Source organism: Ciona intestinalis, chromosome 7, assembly GCF_000224145.3.
Source record: "Ciona intestinalis chromosome 7, KH, whole genome shotgun sequence".
In the NCBI taxonomy this organism is placed as follows: Eukaryota; Metazoa; Chordata; class Ascidiacea; order Phlebobranchia; family Cionidae; genus Ciona; species Ciona intestinalis.
In genome coordinates this window covers 2,269,781-2,288,958 of record NC_020172.2, presented here as the reverse complement: position 1 = coordinate 2,288,958, position 19,178 = coordinate 2,269,781, and the positions used below count along the sequence as shown (strand labels likewise).

The 19,178-nt window shown below is 32.6% G+C and overlaps 3 protein-coding genes across 4 annotated transcripts in view; all 3 read right to left on the bottom strand.

Annotated features, from left to right (window-relative positions):
• Positions 1 to 1,390, bottom strand: part of LOC100181662 — a 2,993-nt gene extending 1,603 nt beyond the window's left edge. The window contains exons 1-3 of the mRNA XM_026835247.1: positions 1,161 to 1,390; positions 780 to 935; positions 198 to 376 (exon numbers count right to left, since the gene is read on the bottom strand). Coding sequence (XP_026691048.1) covers positions 198 to 376; positions 780 to 935; positions 1,161 to 1,320 — 495 coding nt within the window. The 5' untranslated portion in view covers positions 1,321 to 1,390. The remainder of the gene's footprint in view (positions 1 to 197; positions 377 to 779; positions 936 to 1,160) is intronic.
• Positions 1 to 7,482, bottom strand: part of LOC100181612 (sushi, von Willebrand factor type A, EGF and pentraxin domain-containing protein 1) — a 22,626-nt gene extending 15,144 nt beyond the window's left edge. Inside the window, exon 1 of the mRNA XM_026835229.1 lies at positions 7,464 to 7,482. The gene's annotated coding sequence lies outside the window, so the exon portion shown is untranslated. The remainder of the gene's footprint in view (positions 1 to 7,463) is intronic.
• LOC100183983 (CUB and sushi domain-containing protein 3-like) lies at positions 4,054 to 19,178 on the bottom strand. Of its 2 annotated transcripts, XM_002123972.5 has the most exons (20): positions 18,319 to 19,178; positions 17,791 to 17,854; positions 17,217 to 17,311; positions 16,301 to 16,438; positions 15,454 to 15,630; positions 14,899 to 14,997; positions 14,143 to 14,283; positions 13,282 to 13,360; positions 12,875 to 12,972; positions 12,531 to 12,632; positions 12,005 to 12,199; positions 11,447 to 11,536; positions 10,902 to 11,186; positions 10,499 to 10,585; positions 8,759 to 8,938; positions 7,789 to 7,884; positions 7,171 to 7,336; positions 6,537 to 6,703; positions 5,810 to 5,866; positions 4,054 to 4,436 (listed from the first exon to the last, which is right to left on the bottom strand). In XM_002123972.5, the coding sequence occupies exons 1-20, from the start codon at positions 18,386 to 18,388 to the stop codon at positions 4,309 to 4,311; spliced, it is 2,514 nt and encodes an 837-aa protein (XP_002124008.1). In that variant the 5' UTR covers positions 18,389 to 19,178; the 3' UTR covers positions 4,054 to 4,308. The 2 variants fall into 2 exon arrangements, with proteins under 2 accessions (XP_002124008.1, XP_018667953.1); XM_018812408.2 differs by lacking the exon at positions 5,810 to 5,866 and having other exon boundaries at positions 4,062 to 4,436.

Below are 19,178 nucleotides of genomic sequence, written 5' to 3'. Positions count from 1 at the left end.
TTGTAGTTTATACGACGGTGCAAATATATTGGCAAACTTGCGCACTGCCGTGTCATGTCTCCAATAGTTATACACCAAACACACATGGTGTGGTTTAAACACCTCATACCCACAGTCGAATGTCAACATTTTTACTATCCAATACATTTTTTACAATATGGACAAAATTTATTATTAAACCTTAAAAGATAACTTACCGAATTATTTTTGCACTGAGAATACACATGAATATTAAAACATCCAGCTATTATTGAAATGATCGCGGCAAACCAGGATAGATAAAAGGCAACACCAAATGCACTGCCTCCGTTACTATCCGCGATTGCTTCTGCAAACGTCCGAACGTACGTGATCGATCCAGCAAACATAATAATACCTGCAGAATGTTTTACGTATTTATATATTATTATATATATCAAGAACATATACAGCATATATTTTCATTTTTTTCGGAATGTAATATTGGTGTTGTATATACACCTTTAGCACATACTATCCAAATATCCGGATTGTGTTTTAAACAATTAACAACGGTCTATGATGGTGGTCGTGGGGATACGGTTTTAATATTTTATAAATGTTTTATTGTTTACTATAAAATGAAAAAGTGTCTCATTTTCCCCCATTCTACAATACATATATTTCATGGAAAGTGTCTCTAATAGAGAAAGCAACAGGTTGTGGGCGGAAATTATACTACAGTTGTTATAACACAGCAGGTGGTCTGGTGGGGTAAGATAGACATTTTTTAGTCTCTATTTTCAAGAGATTCCCCTTACCTGCTGCAACTTCGCAAATTCCAAATCCAAGCATCAAAGGGGCATGGTTCTTTGTAACACAATACCCGATGCTGATAAACAGTTTTAGACCAAGAACAATTGCAGCTATAATGTACATAATACGCGTTGCGTCCTCGCCAGCTATCTGACCCCATTCTGTAATTAAAATGTGATTATTATAAATGAATGAACGGCGACACTTAATTTTCATCATGATGGGGACAACGACAGTTTTAATAACACGGGTGTTTTGTTTCATACACCTGGCGCGCGCTTAGGAGTTACGAGATATGTAATACATTTTTTGGCGGATTTTTTAATTTTATACACCATATATTCTAGTTGGTCTTGTATCAGGTAAGAAACTTGTTGTATACTCACGTGTTCCAGTGCAAATACCTCCACCACATGTATTGTACAGTCCCTTGCCGATTATACCACTGTATATCCAGCCATTTACAGCCATAGTTGGAATAAAGAGTCCATTAATGAGTGCCCCCAATACAGATGCAGCAATTTTCGAAGGTGTCCAATAGCCCATCTTGTTTTAAAGCTTTCTTTACAAACAATAAACACTAAAAAGCCTAACAGTGCAGAAAAATTAGCATTGTATTAACACGGTCATTTTAAACATATATAGGCTACCCAATGGTACTTTATGGGCTGTCTAAATTGTCAGTCATGTAAAAAAAAGTCGCCCACAAACCATAAGCGGACATGAATGAATGTGACTTGCTTTATGCTCGCGGGGCAGGAAAACGAAAAACGTTATAACACGGATGTTCTGTATCATACACATCTTGCCGGCTCACGAGCTTCCATGTGTGTTATTTTGTGGGTAATTCGTATAGTATAAATGTACCAATCCTAAAGTATAAATGCACCATGAATGATTCAGGAGCTGGTTTAGTTTCAAATGCGTAAAAACAACAAGACTCTAACGAGAATATAATTGCAAGAGAAAATTTTAACGGGAGTGTCATGCATTTAGTTTTAAGGTGATGAAAAACATCCTACTGTTGTATAATATATGAGCGCGGTGTTACGACGAGTTATGTTATGGAATCTTGGATTTAGAGTAGAGGATTTATCTCAGTCACTCATTTATTCAAAATTTGAAACGCTTTACGGGTCTCTTAACGGTTTTCCAATGCCAAAAACTCCATAAACCTTGTTCCTATGTAATGTACATGAACATGTGTATAACACAGACGTGAGCTCATGCTGATTTCGCCTGAAAGTATATTTTAAAGCATTATCAATATCATATTCCGTTTTTTAAACATTCGTGTTTTAAACATTTAACAATGGTCTATGGGGGTCGCGAGGATACGGTTTTATAATTCTTCAAATGTTCTTTGTTTACTAGCAAATAGAATAGATTTGCTAGTAAACAAAGCAAATCTAGGAACGAAAAGATAGAATAAAAAGCATCCCTTCTCCCCCCACCCTACTATACCTGTATTCTCACTATTGTAAGAGCGTTGTTATTAGTTCAAAACACGATTAGGAAATATATGTGATATTCTATATGCTAACGGAATTCACTTTACCCCACAGTACTATATCTGCACTGTTGTTCTTTCTTTCTATATTTTCTGCTGAAACAAAAAGTCCAGTAAGTTTTGCAAACTTTTTACCCACAACGACTGCCGTTGGGTTACCTCCCGTCTCCCCCATATCGTTCTAACTTTCTCTATTGTAACAGAAAAAACACATAAGTGTGTTATGTAATCTGGCCAAACTTTATGTTCGTCCTAACAATAACTTCAACTATCGAATACTGCGACTAAAACCTAGTATGCTTGCTGCTGGTTCATATGGCCCACTGAAACATACTCATAGTGGACCATGGATGTCTACTTGCCGTTCCATTCGATTGTTCAATTAATTTGGCTCTGTTTGCAGCGGCGAATGTGTTTCGTTGATTACAATTACATTTTTCAGGCGTATAAGCGAGCCTCATTGAAACGTGTGTTGCTAAGCGCAGTTCTTGGTCCGTTGAAATGCGATGTTTCCATTGCTATCAAAAGTTAGCGATTACCCTCATACCGCTTAACTGGTGTATAACATTTTATATACAAACATATAGGTTGGAATAAGATAGTGCTTTTATTCCAATTTATCGTTTTATTTAGTAGTCTCTTAATACACGGAGTCATATCACTACTGTAAGCCTGCTGCTCAATGCTGAATTAAAATATCAGCTGTTTTATTTCGGCTGTTCTCGTGCGCGACCCGACGCTAGAATGACCCTAGTGCATATAGGTGCCTTCTTATATAGGCCGCGGAGTCGTATTAAGTTACTACATCCACTGTCATCCTCGCCATGGTTACTATTCAATACGTTGAGTCGTATGCTGGACAAAAAAGATTGCGTAAGGCGAGGCAATGAAAACAAAAGCGGTGTAACAATACGGTTTGAGACAGAACAAAACCGAGCTTTTCTCTTGAGAACGTGTGACGCCGACAACTCATGATTGATGATTCCTTTTTACGTTATTATACAAACCACGTGAAAGCAAAACGTCTGTTATGAACAGCTGATCATGTGATATGTAGGCGTAAATGGAGAATGGCCTACGGCGAAACGCGTGGGTACCACAAAGCGGAAAAATACCTGCAAGTTTCACCTCACCACTGTAAAATATACCACGCATTCCACCAGAATTGCGAAACAGCGGCGTGTAATCAAGCGTGGAATTTAGATGCATAGCGGTTTAACGTAGTGTAATTTTTTTGCGTTGTTAAACTTTTGGTGCATTTATTAGTGTGTGCATATCGTTCGATTTGTTAATGTTATAAAAAACACACTACGCATAGTCTGGTGGAATAAGGTAGGTCATGTTTTCATTCTCTTTTCTTTTCATAGTTAGGCTAGTATGAATGAATAAATGAATGAATGTAACTTACTTTATCCTCGCATGGCCGGAAAACGACAGTGGTTATAACACCGGTCTTTAAACACCTCGCGCCAGCTTACCAGTTACCAAGTATATGTTACTTTGTAGGTGATTATTTTTTGTGGATTTTTTAATTTCTTTTAATATGGCTGATAATTTGACGACATCTGACATTTATCTCTTATATACACAACACACACTGTGGCTGAGTAGTATACCACAATCTTATGAATTATACGAAGTACGCGACTTTGTTGGTACCTCATGAAACCAACCGCCCTTTTAAATATTTAAACAATGAAAACTTGCTGTTTTATTTCCAGTTTTAACTAATCCATTTGAAGTTTTAATCTGCAAAAAATTAAACGCCCTTTGTTCCAGAAAAATAAGTTTATTTCAGGATAAACAGTGCAACCAATGATAACCAAAATCTCATTTAAAAGTAAGGCATAGAGGCTACAAACTATATACCTGAAAACTATTCTCTGTACACCATGGGTATAGAAATAGTATGAGTATTATATTCAACAGCAAGGCTTGATAAACAGCAAAGCGAAAAAATGTACTTATTGTATACAGTATATTGTTTTATCTTAATTCCTGTTGCTAGGTGTTCATGTTTTGTATTACATCTTCATTAGGAGACAGATAAAGCAAATAAGAGCTGCAAGAGATGATAGACGAAGCTGTGCAGCTCCTGCAGTGGTTTGAACCACTCTGGGCATGGCAGTCGTTGGTTCAATTGCAACTTCAGCTTTAAAAATAAATAATTTGATAAAAAAAGTAAAAAAAAATAAAGAAAAAAAGGTTATATTTTATTTGTTTATTTAACAACTTAAGCTTTATTTATCTCCTCGAATACAATAGTGAATACCAAATTGAATAAAACCACAAAGAAAGAAAATTAGCTGCAAAATGACAGTCGGTAAAAATGATAAGGGTAAAAAGTACAGTGCTTTGGGAAAAGTGTCAGATAAAAGCTTGGCAAAAAACTCCATGTTGTTTTAATTAATATTATTTTTATCGCTAACGAAGAGGTAAATAATGTTATATTTTGTAGTCACACTCACATACAAAGTAAAAACAGACCATCAAAAGAGCAAAAACTTACAAACACATTTTTTTACAAAACCAAGTTTAAGTTAAATCAGGATATGGGAAATTGCGACACAAATATTATTCGAACATCTTGTTACAATTTAACTTAATTTTTTTATATAGTTTTTTAGTTACAAATACTGGTTAAGATAAGTTACCAAATAAAACAGTTCTAAATATATGAAAAATAGCACAGTAACACACAGGTAAAAAAATATAATTTTTGTTACAAAAATGGACTATTTTAACCAATTTTTGAGGGTTTAGGTGATTACCTATTGGTGTATATATATACAAACATGCACTGCACACCAAAGCAATAAATTTTGAACTTAACTATTACGTATTCATATAAATTAAACAGTATATACCTATTGCTTATGCTCGCTGTAAAACCAGTTTTTAACAGCCTGTTAGTGACACATGCATGGTAAGCACCGACAGCGAGCTTGAACTATAAAGTATGCAAATGCAATATATTTAGTCAGTTAGTGTAATACTTCTATATTATATTTATTTATAAATTCAGGCTCGATTTCCAAGACCTACTTCTGGATCTATAAGTTAATTCAGATAATAAAGCAATTTATTGCAATATGGGTTTTGTGTTACAACTACTAGAATAGCATTTTGGTAAACTCAATTTATATCAAAATCCAACCGTGCATATAATACATTTTAACAAAACCCTTTACTGTAATGGTTTTACTGTAAGTCATAGGCACCTAACATGGGTATGCAGGGAATGCAAAAGTCTTGGTATAAATAGACATAGAATAAGTAATTTGGTAATATTAATTTGGAGCATAAATCACACAGGTAATAAAATGGGGTATGGTCTATATATATAGCACACTAGTATTAAAAAAAACTGATTTTTCAAAATACAGACACCTTTGCAAGCAGTATTGTTAGATCATGTTAGAACACCATGCACCTGCACATCACTTTTGCAGAACTTTTGTATTCTTGCATTATTTCACCCATTGCACCATTTTTCTGGTTATCAAACATGGGGTGCAAACTTACATTGAGTTGTTGTTGGTTCAGTTGCTAACATAGTGGTTGTAGGTTCAGTGGGGAAGTCTGAATGGTAATGGTGCATGCTCAAATGTGAGTAATGATATCAATTATTGAGAAGCATGTTAAAAAGGGTTTGAAATTTTTCGTATAAGAATAAATATCCCTATACTGTATGGGTGAAGTCATATGATGGGGCCAGGCCTGTCAGAGGACCTGGGATTTAGGCTGAAACGGCCTATAAGCCCATAAAGAAATAATACTTGATTTAATTTCAAATTCTTAGCAGAAATTTCAAAGATTTACTTTGTAAAAATATAAAGCAAGACTTTCATTTAAAATAAAATTGTATATGCAGCTTATGCAAGTGTGTTGTTTAAATGGGTATGAATGAATATAAAATGGGTAAAACCACACACAGCAAATAGAACTCAAACCGTGAGGTTAAAAGCAATGATTTAATTGGCAAATTTTAAGCATAATGTATAAAACAAGCTATGGTGGAACTATATAATTCTTTATATAAAGCTGCAACAAAAAACAATGAAATATATTTAAACACATTGGAATTATGTTACAAAACCATATGTTAAAAATAATATAAAAAAAAACTAACAAAAGTAAAACCTGGAGTTTTTATACATATATATATATATGTTTTAAAATCTGGAAACAATCTATAAACTATAATTTTAAATTATAAAATGTAATAACATGTTTATTGTTTACTACTTACCGCATTCACCACTTTTGTCAAGGTAGATATCATCTAAAAGTGAATATCCTGAACCAGAGTATTCGAACGACCATTTAGACTTGACATCCACAGGTTGAATGGTAACGAAGACTTCCTTCCATTCCATTGGAAAGATTGAGCTTCCCCACAACTCACTTTGTGTCGAACTTAAAGTAGAAAAAAATATTTTTAACCTAAATAAGAACTTAAAAAAAACCTAAAAGTGAATACAAAATTTAAATAAAGCAATTACATGGCAAATATAGGCGAAATGATGCACTGTATTTGCTAAAACAACATTGACACAACATATATGCCTGAATGGCAGAAAATAATGTTTGCAGGGATATTTCAGACGTTTTGAAATAAAAAAAAGATTTTAAGTTTATTAGAATGTAGTTGAAAGACAGGTTAAACCCAGATTGCAAAGAATCCAATCGATTTGCTATTATATTTAAATTTCCCCCCTTTCTCGTATGACTATTCATCCATGGTTATATGGGTTACAAACAATATTTGCAATAATACAATTACTTTGTATTCGAATAGCTTTTTTTTTTTAACTAAACCAAAAAATGGAAAAAAGTATTCCTATGAAAGTAGCATACAGTTCAACCATTACAGAAATACTTACTTTAATACCATCGCTTTAAGCATTAACTTAATGCTCTCCCCTCCAACCATATTGTTTGATTGTCGATATTTAAACGATAAACAAGCGCTCTCATTGGTTGGACCGTATGCTTGTGATGTCATAATAGCATTACTGAAAGCAGCAATACCAATCACAAAGCTTTGTTCTGAAAATTTGAACAAAATTGTCAGAACTTAAACTTATTATATATACAACTTTAACAGTATAAGACAAGCCTTTTGAACTTTATTCTGTTAGAATATATTTCTTGCCTAAAATGACACTACTAGTATCTTATTTAAATAGAATATTAATTCACGGATTCATTTTAATTAATTGAATACCAATAATGTACTTTCAATTTTGAACTGCTTTTTTGGTAAATAATAAACATAAGCTTTATTGTAGCATGGTGTGTCTGTCATAGGATGAGACTTCATGTATGTAAAACTATTAACAATGATATTAGCGCTACAAAAGATAAATTTCTGTATAACAAAGAAAAAATGGCATTTTTTATTTTTCATAAACAAAACAGTGAGTTTTCATGGTCGCACTTCTTACAGAAAAAGGGCCTAATATTTTCTATTTATTTTGTTTATGATGTAATAATGTTACCTGTTCCATTAACAATAGCACTTTGTCTTGTCCAACCTTGATTGACATATCCACATGTAGGTAAAGTGGGATCGTCAAAGTTGCAATCATAAACAACTGGAAAAAAATGTGTATCAGAATTCAGAAAAAATGCTCGGAATTCAAAAATCAAGCATTTTTCAATCGTTTTTAATAACAAAGATTGTTTAATTGATAAAAAACAAATAAACGGCAAAATAAAAAAGTCAGTATGACAATGGTAAACATAACTTAAGCAAATATTTTTGTCATAGTATTTAAGAAATATATGATTCTCTTAGTTTAGTAATTTAACCTAAAGTCTCCATATTCAAATTGATGATGTTAGCCGTAAGCAAAAGATAGGACTGGGTTAAGGTCAAATTTGAGTGAAACCAGTTTGGCAAGTTAAGTAAACTACTTAAGGCAATATGTGATAGAGTTGACTTTATGATAAGTTGAACTGGTGGATAGTCATTTACAAGTGCAGTTTATATCATAATTGCAATGATATATAAATTTAAATGAAATTTTTCAATGGTAATCATATGTGTTATTTCTGCTACTGAACATCATGTAATATAAACCATTTTGGCTCCTCAAGTGTTAAGAGTTACAGGCAGATGTGACTTGGTTAACACAATAAACATGTTATATTAAATTTTGCATTTTTCATCACATAATGTCCATGCAATATGATTTTAAGTGAATTTTTAAATGGCAATATCATAAATAGTCTTAGAAAAGAGTTAATTGCAAACCATATCAATTAAAGTAACTTTTGAGGCTCATTGATGGTGTATTAAACATTAGGACAAGAGAAAAGTATAGACATGGAAGTGCCTTGCGAATGACATCACACTTATATTATTTATTTGGTATTTATATATATTTTAAACTGTTTGAATAAAAAATAACCAAGTATTACTATATCTGGATAGCAAGGTATGAAAAATATATATTGCAATAATACCTTCACAAACTGGTGTATCTCCCCAAGTACCATTTGCCAGGCAGGTCCTTGTAACAGGTTCTTCCTCTACAAGTTCGAAACCAAAGTCGCAGGAATAAGTGACTTCATCAAGGTAGATGAATTCTTCTCCATTTTCTACACTGCCATTGACAGGGGGCATGGGAGGTGAACACGCCACAGCTGCAAGGAGACTATTTATAACAATGATTCAAACACAGCCTGCATTGAGAGGTAATGAAATACAAACCTATATATATTGGAATTTGAACTGTACGAGATATACAGTCAGTAATGTGAAATATAAAAGACCTGCAAATTATGTTGAGATCATGTAGTTGGTTAGGATTATGTTGGGAAAACAATATAGTAGTAGTAAAATACAAACTCTGAAGGGGTACATAAACCTATCAATCAATACAATATATTTGAACTGAGATATACAGTAGGTATATGTACTGTGTAATATAAAGGCATGTCAATTATATGAAATGATTTAGTAAAATAATAGGCTTATGTTGGACAAGCAATGTTGCGGTAGTAAAATTTAACTATTTGAACTTTGCTATGGTCCTGCCTATATAATCATTATTAGAGTAAAATACAATGTACAACATAAAGCGTTATGCTGTAAAGACAAGTATATTGTTGATTACATGTTATACTAACGTTACAGATTAAATTTTAAAAAAGTCCCTAAATGTTTAAACTTTTTATATACCATACCAAAATATATACAATTTTATAGACAATTACCAAATACTATTTATTCAATACAATGTGTGTCGTGTTTTAATCATTTAAAGTTGTTTTGCAAGTTGGAGCAATCAAGTACACTGTTTATCATTAGAGTTGTTGTGATTGCTTTGAAACATTGGTAATCAATAACCACAGGTGCCGTGGGCAAGTAAACAGAAATTAATCAACAGAGTAGCTGTAGCTACAAGCATGGCGTACAGTCTACACAATGACATTGCGGTTTTACATTTTCCTTTTGTGGTTATAGGTGGAAACCACAGAAATAAAAAAGAATAGAACGCGCATCTCTAATGTGGGTAAAGGAGAGAGCATGATACACTCTCTCTGTTTCACGACTCGTTCCCGTTTACTATAGTAGTCAATGGAAGCCATTGTTTTATGTAGTTTTTCTTCGTTTTTTGACTTAATTTAAGTTTATGGAGAAAAATAACTATTTCCAAATATATATATATTTCTAACAAACCGTTTGTCTGAACGTTTTTAATTAAATTTATAAAATAATTAATTTTCCTAAACAAGCGCTAAAGTGTAAGCGTTAACCTACCAAATACTAAACTGGCCTAATAAACTGGAATAGTTAGTGTAGTTTTTAAAATAAACACCTAAAACCTCCTAAAATTACTGTGCGCCTATCTTTTACAATGGAGACCCAGCGAAATGGGGACGGAGTTGGCGGTCACGTGAATAGAAAAAAGAATATATCATGGTTTTGGGCAGTTGCGCGTTCTACTCTTTTTTATTTCTGTGGTGGAGTGGAAATATAAATCAATTTTGTGCGAGATTGAATTTTTTGGTTTCTTGTTATTGAGAATTTTATTATTATAAATTTTCACTTTAAATTTTACTTTTTTAAAGTTTAGAACAGTTTTTGAAAATTATTTACAAGGTACTATAAATTTTCACCTAAAAATCATTTTTTCCTTCTTAAAGTTCACAAAAAAAATGAAATAAAACTAACGAAATTAGAGAGAGGATAAAACTTACGATTACAAACAGGGGCTTTTGAATCCCACATAACACCTGTTGAGTTCCATACACAGTTTGCACCTTCACTACCTTGCATTGTAAAACCTGTGAGAAAGTTTCAATTTTTATAACTTTATGCTAATATATGCTCTTGCTGACAGGCATGTTATAATTTTGAACAGATCTTCTAGCTATTTTTTAACTGTAACTTAAAGAAATAAAAAAATCATTGGGGTATACCACTAAATGTACAAGAACACATCTACATATACCCATAACGGGATACCCTCATGATGTCGCACTGTATGTTAAACAAAACCTTGCAATTTAAAAACAAAAAATTGCCAAAAGATCTCTTTCAGAATTCTTGTACACTCGTGTAGCAAACAATTATACTAAATTGAATGAAAATCAGAATTACCGGTGTCGCAAGAAAATTGTATACTATCATTGAACAAGTAAGATGCTCCTGATACTGAACCATTAACTGGAACAACTGGGACATCACATGACATCTTCAAGCATAGGAATCCAGGTTCTGTCCAGTTAAAATGCACAGAGCATTGTCTAGAACCCGCACCGTGTATGTAATGTCCGATGCTGCATTGGTAAGTTACAATGGAACCAACAGCGAATCCTGAACCCACGGCATCAGTTGTTGCTTCTGTTCCTTCTAATGTAACTGGCAAAGGTTGTGTGCAACCACCTGAAAAAAGATATTTCTCTCTTATTTCTAATCTATGTGGGTAAGGTTCTACAGCATGACACATCATGAGGCCTGAAATTTAGTTAAGACATTGCAGGGTACCCTGGCACTTAGGGGGCTACAAACAATCAGTAATTACTAAGTGTCTTTCCCATAGACCCATAAACCTTACAGTATCACAACATTTTTAGCATGAGAGTGGCAACCATAGATAAGTCACTCACAGAACACATACATGTCTATAAGCTGAACTAACTTACGCTCGCATAATGGAAGATTTGGAGGGTGAAACTGGACACCAAATGAGTTGGAAGTACATGAAATATTTGCTGTGCCATTCAAAACATAACCTGAAGCAAAAACATTACGAGGGTCATAAAATGTCAACAGTAAACTGGCAATAAAGTTAAACCATTGCTTGGCACTAACGATTTTAAAGGAAATGAAATTTTAAAATTTAATTTGTTTAGAAAGTTATTTTTTTAATTTGTTAGACATATGAGAAACAAATAAATCTATTTGTTTTATGGACAATAGGAAATGGTTAAAGATTTGAATTACAACATGTGTTAGAATAGAATTAATGCTGCCATTGCTGCTATCAATATTTAAAGTAACAATATAATGGTGACACTGATATTGGATGGTGATTGCTTTTCTACTGTTGTTGCAACCAGGCATAATATAATACATAGACAAATAGTTTACATTTTAACAGGTTTTTTAATATCAGTGTCCCCATTATACTATTGACTATTGTTATTTATATTGACAGCAGCATTAATTCTATTGGAACAGTGTTTTATTTTTATAGTTACCTGGATCACAGCTAAAGTATGCAGTTTGGTTAAACAGAAGGTTTGAGCCACCAGTGTCACTTGATTGTTGAGTGTGGCCGTGTTCTGGCACTTCTGGAGGACCACAGTTGCCTTGCACGCACCTAAGGTTAGGGGTGGTCCATTGGAAGTTGGAACCACATACTGCTATGTTGGATGGACCAGTTGGACTGAAACCTTTGAAATGTATTTGTAAATACTAAAACTGTGTGGGTGAATTTGTCGGATTTCTGAGTTTAACAAAGTGGTTTAAAGTTTTCAAGAAAAAGTAATATTTTTTTCTACTAAATAATTAATATCAGAGCACACCAAGAGGCATGCTATTAAGGCTAAAGTTCGCCCATTACTAAATAACTGTTGTAGAACACTTATTTGGTGGAATAGCTATATTGTTTAATGTAGAATGGGCAAGTCGTGAGTTAGGCCAAAGTTGGCACATTAATTTCGGAGAATATACTCAATGTTTAATTTGTATAACAATATAAATGATGCAACACATGCTATATACCAGCGGGGCAAGTGTATTTGACCACATCATTAACCAAATATCCGACTGCATCTCCAATAGGGATTCCTCCATTTTCCAAAGGAACAGGCTGTCCACAACCACCTAAGCAACAAAAATATTTAAAATACCTAAAAAAAGAGTGAAAAATAATCCTGTAAAAAATAAATGTTTAAAAATTAAAATTAATGTTTAATTAATGTAAAAAAAAATTAAAACTATATGCCTACATCTCTAAAGCATAATTTTTGTACAGGAAAACTGTTTAAAATTGATGTAAATAAAGTTACTAATTTGTAAACTTTTCACAATAGGTGTTGCCTGCAATAAAAAGAAACATGACTTACGAACACAAGTGGGCATTGCTCCACTCCACACTGAATCTGATCGACATTTACGAACGGCATCACCGCTTGCCATCACATACCCAGGAAAGCATTCGTACCTTAGCAGTACGGGGTAATAATAGGGGTGTTTAGGGTGACATGAAAAGTCTTAACAAATTAATTATTTATTTCTGATTTTGTATTATTTGATTTATATCATGTGGTAACTTGATTTTAGCTGGTAAGAATAAAAAACCTATGACTTAACGATAGCTGTTTCTCTGCTACGCGAGGATAAATGTGTTACATTTATGTCACCTTAACTAAGTTGATAGCTTTAATCAATTTAGCACAAAATTAAATAGTAAAAAAATTATACAGAAATATATATATAATGAATTTTAAATAAATGCAGAGCCATAACTTACAGAACAGTGCTGTTATAGTTGATTGTTGAATAGCTGGTTGTTCCATTAGCCAGTTGTCCGGGTATTTGACAAATAGAATCTGAAATATTAGAATTAAAACATATAAATAAATAACAGTCTCTAACCAGACATATTCAGTAACTGTGATAAATGCTGTGAATCTGATTCTAATCTAGTGCTAATTAAGTCAGACGATTTTTGTAATGAAATACCAGCCAGAATAAGGTGCTACAAAATACATAATTTTGAAAAAGTGACATCATTAGTTTCCTATTCACAGATTCTACAATCTACATGAATTCTAAATAAATTCTTAATGAAAAGAATATAATGCATGAAACACAATTTCTTGGATTTGGTTTTTGTTTGTTACCCTTAAACATTCAACAAGGAGTACATTTAAAGTGGGTATGCATTAAATAGATAGGATGTTTGTGGCTAGACTACCATGCCTTCAGGCTATATAATGGCGGGATAAGAATGTCAAATAACTGCTTTGTACTTTACTTAGTGAAAATAACAAACGTCATGTGACTGTAGCGTAATGGAAAAGTTTAGGACATGCTACTAAAAATTTGAAGATTTCGGACATTAATTTTTTTCAAATAAGTGCTTCTTTGTGTTTTACTTGGCGAAAACAACAAACGCCATTTGACTGTGGTGTAATAGAAAAATTTAGAAAATACTCCAGAAAATTTGGAAGTTTCGAAAATAAAATAAAAAAATGGCCATCAAAAGGAAATCAACCATAAAAATACATAAGTGGTCTTTTAAAGGGACACAAGATGTGTGGAAAGGAACACCTGCGTTAGAACGATTGTTGCCTACCACATGAGAATAAGTTCTATTCATTTAACTAACCTGGGTTGATGCATGAGAAACCACATAGACCGTCACAAATACAGCTTTCTAAGTGAACAGAGCAATCGCTGTCAGTTTCACAAGCACTCATGCAGGTACGCCCAAGTTCAACTCCAAGTGCATTTCTTGGACTGCAGATTACTGAAAAAATATTCTGTTACCTTTGTTATTGTACATAATGTCAAATAGTGGTAACTGCATTTAATTTTTTTTTATTCCATTACTGAAAAAGATTACATACAAATATTCTGTTACTTTTCATACTTGGCATAACATCAAACAGTAGAAAACTGCTCTTAATGCTTATTTTTAGATGATTATACCATTACAGTACAATACACTTCCTCTTAATTAACACTCTTCAAACATGGATACAGTAACAGAAAAGTTATTAAAATATGGAGTCTACAATTCATAGGGGACTAGCAACTAATATACGGCCCGCATAGATCAATTAACATAAATAATTATAATAAATATGACAATTACACAACCATTATAGCAATTTGCTGCTATGCTACCAGACAACATATTTTCGGAGAAATTATCTCAAAGCAAAAAAATTAACACAGTTCTGATTAAAGACTATTTGTCTGCCAAAAAATTGTTAAATCTACATTAAATTTACATCTGATACCTATAGCAGTAAAAATATCAATGTTTAAAAAAAAATTTTTTTTAATTTAAATAGATTCTACTTCAGCATAGTACAGCATAAACCTGGAATTTAGGTCACAGTTGGCACAAATTACTTACATTTACAAACAGGTGGTGGTGTTTGCCATTGCATGTTTCCATTCCTTTCAATACATTGAATATTCACAGGACGTCTGCCACTACCATCTGTGTAATAACCTGTAGATAAATAGTAAATGTATATTATTGTCACTTTAACCCTAAAGTTACTCATACATTTAGGGTCAATTTTATAAATATGAATTTTTTTAATAATAAAATTATCCAAACGGCTTCAAAAATAAAGCAAACATTAAAATTTAACTAAAAAGCCAGTAACATGCAAAACAGAACTTAAAGTCGATGACAAATGCCTTTAACCTCTGCTCATAACATGTGTTATATGACAAAGTATTGGGGCATAGTACTATAATAGTATAGAATTTAACTTTTCTGCCACAAATTTATGGGAATTGGACAAAATGTAGATGGAGCTTCAAAGTTATATCAACATTTCTCATTTAGAAAACAGGAAAATTACTGATTTGTTTTATCAATTTCAATGATACCAAAACAGAGAACAACCCAATTTGGTCATAAATTTCATTGTCAACAAATAATAGAAAAAAAACTTACCAGGATCACATGTATAAGTCACCCAGCTTTCATATCTAAAGCTATCCCCTGTTATAATCCCATGGTCTATCATAGGAGGGGCAGGACATGATTTGATGTGGCATTGGAAAAGAACTTCGGTCCATGTAAAATCTGTTTGGCATGACCTTGACCTACGTTGACCTCTCATGTCATAACCTGCAAAGTTTAAGTAAATCACATCAGCAAAGCTTTGTAGATACGCGTCATGTTTTTGAACTTACAATAAAATCTGGGGTGACACTACTAAAACACACTATCGAGTTACACTTTAAAGTAGCAAATGCTATATTTTAGCTTGCTTGTTTGTATAGACATCATACATCGGGGGGAAAGCTATTTTAAACCTAAAATCTTGTTCATAATCATACATTTACAACCATGTTTCAATAGTTGGAGTATTATGTCACCCTGGCTCAGATGCTCCTAAAGTTATACCTATTCCTCTGTATACATAGAAAGAACTATCAACATGACAATGCTAACTAGGTGATGACAGATTGAAACAGCCATGCAGTCAACTTAAATAGGCCAATTAGCCAATGACATGCAACTGTCTGTGTTACTGAATTGCAGAAGGTAATTTGAGCATTTCTTTTTGCATGTACAATTACCCAGATTTTCGAATCATAATTGTTTTCAAAAAAAATAGTCTAGTAGTCACTAAAACCTATAAAGGTGTAGCATATAGGTAACTTTTAGACCATGAAGCTTAAAAAGGTTAAATATGCCTTCACCTATTTAAATTTCTATACAGGGTTTCACCTATTTAAATTTCTATGCAGACGCATACAAAAAATCTTCAATAAAAGCAATATGAATTTCTTACCTTCATTACACTTGTAATAAGCGGTCATGCTTTTCCTGACTCCATTGAAAGAGCTTGTAGCATTAAGTGTCACATCTTCAATGTCTCTGTAGAAATCAATGGAAGCAAACTGCACAGGATCAGGTCTTGGGCAACCCTCTGTGGAAAAATAATGTGTACATTAGTACATCTAACATGTTTTACCAATAACTATATACTCTATGTTAAAAAGCCGTGGCCAGAAACTAGAGATATCGGCCAGAATTTGCCCATTTCCCTAATCAGTATGATTCTAAGGACTTTTGTGTTAGCAATTTTTTTAAAGATTTTATTCTATATAAATAAGGTTCTATTCTGAGGCGTTCCAGAAAGTGTTTAATATGCCATTTCCTAAACCAGTTCAATATAAGTCAGAGCTGGCCCATTACTCAAAAATAGGTGTTTTTTCCTCAGATATAAAATAGTCATAATCACACATCTGGTAACCAGATGTTCATATTATAAAAAGGAGAAAAATACAGCACCCACGTATCAATGTTAAAAGTAATAATAAGGTGTCAACATTCAGTGTTTACTGCTTCACACCATGGATCAGAAACTGTTGGAAGCATTAACACTTATGAAGAAAGAATAACTAAAATAAGTTATTAAAAAATAACAACGGAACATATTTTCCTTATATGCGTTCTAACATTATCATGAAAAGTGACAGACTTTGACAAATGATAAAATCTGTATAGTAGCACTCTTAAGTGTTGGGGCAATGGGGAAATCAGGCATAAATCCAAAGCACCCTTGTGTGTATCGCCGTAGGACCTCATCCATATAGAATAGAATTTCTTTACCACTCAAAGGTGTTATTTTAGACATGAACACCCTGAATCGCTTATCAACTGTGCTCATCGATTCCATGTGATAAAAAATTGATTTTACTTACGTAGACATGTGAGGTGAATGCCAACCCATGAGTTATTGATACAATGCAATGTGTTTGTACCATTGATCACATAATACCCTCGAATGCACTCATACCTGAGAAAAATCAACATTTTATTAATGTACTTCATTTACACAAAAATGAACATTTACACAAAAATGATTAAATTTTTACAACATAAGGTGAATATGAATAATATAAATACAAAACTGTTGCCACGATAAAGTATATGTCACTTTAAACAAACTATACACAGTTTATTGTTTTACTCATACAAAATAGGTGGTGTTTGTTTTTATTCGAGACAATTTGGCCAAGCTTATGTTTCCACAGAATATAAAGTATTATTAAAGTGAATTTTATTTTTTAAATTAAAAGGTAATCTAAAAGCATGATATATTACACAAAGAAGCACATTTAAAATCGACTTGGACAGGGTAATGTTTTATCACACCTCAGAAGAATATCAAATAACTTTAAGTAAAACGTCACAAATTTCAAATTAAAATAGTTAAAGCAAGATATCTTGGTGCAAATAATACAACCAGTCACAATCAAAAAATTGTTTTTTAACCTGACATGAGGGCCTGCATGCGTTGCTATCTGAGCATTTTCAATGGTTGGAGCATTGCCACAACCTGGAAAACAGAACTAACTATAAATACTCATTATATTGTAAAATGTTATTTTTTTGATGCAGAATGTTAACTTTTTAATAATTTAAATAGTTTTGTGTGGCTTTCTTTATTTTTCATTTCTTAAACTTCATTAAAGTAATCAAAGAGACAAATTAAAATTAATATTTTGTTATTCTAATACAATTGGCAGTTTTTACAATTTTCAATTTTACGAGTAAATATGCCTATACAATTAATTGAAAACTATTATCATATTACATTTGAAGAACTTTGAAATTAATAAATGAAAATGTGGAAGTAAAAAATGCAACACAGGATATTTAAATCAAGGAAAGGTTTACTAAAAAATAATTACTGATCAGAGATTAGCGGGGACGCAGTACGTGATTATAATTTAAAATATTGATTTACAACCTAACGAATTAAAGGTAATGAAACTTTTAATCAATAGTTTACTTATTTACCTTGCCCATTCACTGTAAAGTATGTGAGTATGATCACATTAAAAATAAACTGCATTAAAAGCGAAGTCATCTTGATAGACCCTACTACTTTTATTTAATGCAACTTTTATTAATCGTAAACTGTTTAATTTGCTACAACTATTTTCAATAATACCGACTAAAAGTTGCGAAATATATTTAATCTGTTTAACTTGCAACAACTGTAGTATTTCAAGAGCATATTCCAACTGAATCAAATTCAGAAAAGCATTTTATTTAATTTGTTTAGTCTACTACTATTTCTAATTGTATAGTTTAACTACACAGCAACAGATAGTACTCCAAGAACGTATATCAACTGAATGAGTTTCATGAAATATATTCGTACTTTATATAGACCTTTCGCACCAAGGACTGCAGGCCAAATGCTTCAGCGCCTTACTGCAGACACATTTAATTAGATCAGCCGGCGACTTAGTTAGATGCTTACCGTCATCGCCTGCACATGGCCTCGTACATCTTACTTATTATATCCCCTTGAGGCAATGGTGGAGATTCTGTAAATAATCTTATCAAGGCCCATCGCTCATGGGCCTGACATTTATTAAGCCTTCTCTTCTGTGAAGAGAGGTTAGTTAAATGTTAAGGATTGAAATAAGAGTTTGAATGTCATGTTTGTGGTTCAAATATTATAAATTATGGGTGGCATACTTACCTATGCGTAACTGAGAAGTATATGACAATACAAGGACATTAACAAGTTATATTTCATGTGTGAATCAAAATCCCTATACATATATAATATATCAGCAAAACAAATGGCGCAACATTATGATTATACACCCACCATATGTACGTATTACAGCTTATTTCATATGTCT

Bases quoted from the DNA above. Each gene is read 5' to 3' on its own strand.
- LOC100183983 (XM_002123972.5), bottom strand. From the start codon at position 18,388: ATGACTTCGCTTTTAATGCAGTTTATTTTTAATGTGATCATACTCACA. The intron at 14,998-15,453 runs GTAAGTTTTTTT...ATTTATCTACAG, and splicing joins GACTTATACATGTGATCCTG to GTTATTACACAGATGGTAGT. The intron at 11,187-11,446 runs GTAAGTTAGTTC...ATCTTTTTTCAG, and splicing joins AAATCTTCCATTATGCGAGC to GTGGTTGCACACAACCTTTG.